The sequence below is a fragment of the Manacus vitellinus genome, unplaced genomic scaffold, assembly GCF_001715985.3.
Source record: "Manacus vitellinus isolate BGI_N305 unplaced genomic scaffold, ASM171598v3 scaffold_14_pilon, whole genome shotgun sequence".
Classification (NCBI taxonomy): Eukaryota; Metazoa; Chordata; class Aves; order Passeriformes; family Pipridae; genus Manacus; species Manacus vitellinus.
This window is the reverse complement of record NW_021939063.1, coordinates 17,485,749-17,487,781: the sequence shown is the minus strand read 5'-3', so window position 1 is coordinate 17,487,781 and position 2,033 is coordinate 17,485,749. Positions and strand designations below refer to the sequence as shown.

The window sequence follows — 2,033 nt, the reverse complement described above, 5'->3', positions numbered from 1 at the left end:
GAGCGGCGCGGGGGCTCATCACTGGCATGCCGGGAGGTGCCAGAGTGGCGATCGTACTCCCTGTGGTGCCGGTGCTCACGGTGCTGGGGGTAGTCATCATGCTGCCACGGGTCTTCATCAGGGGGCTCGTCATAATCGTGGTAGGTGTGCTTAACTGGGGGTCTCTTCTGTGAGGAAGAGTGGCCACCGTAGTGCCTGACCCTCTCCGCCCGCGCCTCCCTGGGCTTATCAAACCAGTCTGTCTCCTCCTGACCCAAATGATAGGCTTCGGAAACCAAAAACAAACCACAGTCAATCTCTCGCTCGAGGCTGCCCGGGCGGAAGCCATGCAATGAGTGGGAGAGGCAAGCAGCGGGCACGCGCGCAGGGGACAGCACGTGCCGGTGGGGACGGGACGCGGCGCAGCATGGCGCTGTGGGGCACCGTGCAGGACCGGCTAACACCGAACACCCGGGGTGGGGGGAGGAAGGCACGTGTCAAGCAAACTGAGGCGGTGAGAGTGTCTCTGCGTACGAGCGGACAGGCATGCCCCGGGGAAGTGCCATGCTCTGGGGTGGTCACCACGGGGAGCCGTTACCTTCGCTGTCTGAGACAACGCAATGGGCATCGTCCATGCCGTAGCCCTCCTCGTGCTTGTACGAGTGACTCCTTGGCACGTCTTTGATGTGCTTTTGCACATCAGGCAACGAATGGCTGGAGCAGAACTGGGAGCAGGGGTCCCCTGCAGACTGAGGGCCTGGCCCCCCCGCAGTGCGTGACCCCCCCACTGACTTCCCCAGGGGGCTGACGGGGCTCTCCTCCTCCGAGGGCTGCGAGCGCATGGGCGCCCGCCCGCGGCTCTGGCTCATGCTGAGGGATGAGGGCTTGGAGCTGACTTTCTGGGAGCGCTCCATGCCCTCCCGTTCATAGGACTTGCTCCGGCTGCCCATCTCCCGGCCAGAGGACTTTTCCACCCCATAGCCAGAGGAGCGGGTTCTGCTGCTGCTGGAGTAGACCCGCTCATCCTCATCCACCAGATCCCGGCTGGAGACGCCATAGTACTTCTGCTGCTCGTAGACGTTCTTTTTCAGGCCATAGGTGATCTCATCCTGCAGCTTCTTGGCCCTGGAGGCCACGTTGCTGCTGCCAACTGAGGTTGTTGCTGAGTAGGAGGCCAGGTCTGACTCCACGTCTTTGGCTTCTTCGATGGGTGAGAACTTGGAGATCTTCTGCTCCATGCCCTGCTTCCTGTGCTTGCTGCGCTTGGAGGAGATGACGGCGGGTGCCAGGTTTTTGGATGAATGCTTCGGTAGTGGTGTGCCAGAGCCATGCTTGTCCACCCGTGAGGAGTGCCGGTATTCACTGTCCCCATAGTAGTAGCTCGAGCTGGTGGAGCTCCCTGACACTCTGCCATTGCTCTCTGTGCCCCGGTAGTAGCTGTTCTTCCCACGATAGTCAGGGCCATGGTGGTCGTAGATGTCCTCCTCAGACTCCTCCTCAGCTTTGGTGTAACAGCAGGGCCGGCTGGAGCTCTCGGTGTCCCCCAGGTCACTCTTCTCTCTGACGTGGCGGCTGTCGACGCTTGTGCCCACCGGCTCCGCTTTGTGCCCCTCCACCGCTGGACTCTCCTTGGTGAGCTCGCTGATGTCCTCAATCATCACATAGTTACGGGGGATGTTCTGCTCCAGGCTGGTGTAGAGGGACTCCGAAGAGTAGCTGGCCGAGGGGCCTGGTGTCGTGCTGGTTCTCTCGGCCGGCCGGGTCTCAGGCGCCTTGTACTGCTCGTAGCTGCCACTCGCCGGTGCGGTGCTGAAGGTGACGTCAGGCACGGCAGAGGAGCTGGTGGCTGCGCTGATGACCTCGTAGTTGGTGGGGATCTTCTGTTCCAGGTCAGCCAGTGAGGTCTGCCGTGGCTTCTGGTGCCCGCCAGCTAAGTCTGCTGGGCTCTGATAGAGGGTGGGCTGTGCTGCTGCCGGCACGGCGGCTGCCCCGGCATAGGCGCTGGGGGCTTGGTAGGGGTTTGGGGGCTGGAAGCCTGGCTGGGCTGGCGTGGC

General features: G+C 62.6%; 1 protein-coding gene across 1 annotated transcript in view; it reads right to left on the bottom strand.

The window, feature by feature from the left end:
- BSN (bassoon presynaptic cytomatrix protein) overlaps positions 1-2,027 on the bottom strand; it is a 2,861-nt gene extending 834 nt beyond the window's left edge. The window contains exons 1-2 of the mRNA XM_029958359.1: positions 578-2,027; positions 5-265 (exon numbers count right to left, since the gene is read on the bottom strand). Coding sequence (XP_029814219.1) covers positions 5-265; positions 578-1,637 — 1,321 coding nt within the window. The 5' untranslated portion in view covers positions 1,638-2,027. The remainder of the gene's footprint in view (positions 1-4; positions 266-577) is intronic.
- Between the last annotated feature and the right edge of the window lie 6 nt (positions 2,028-2,033).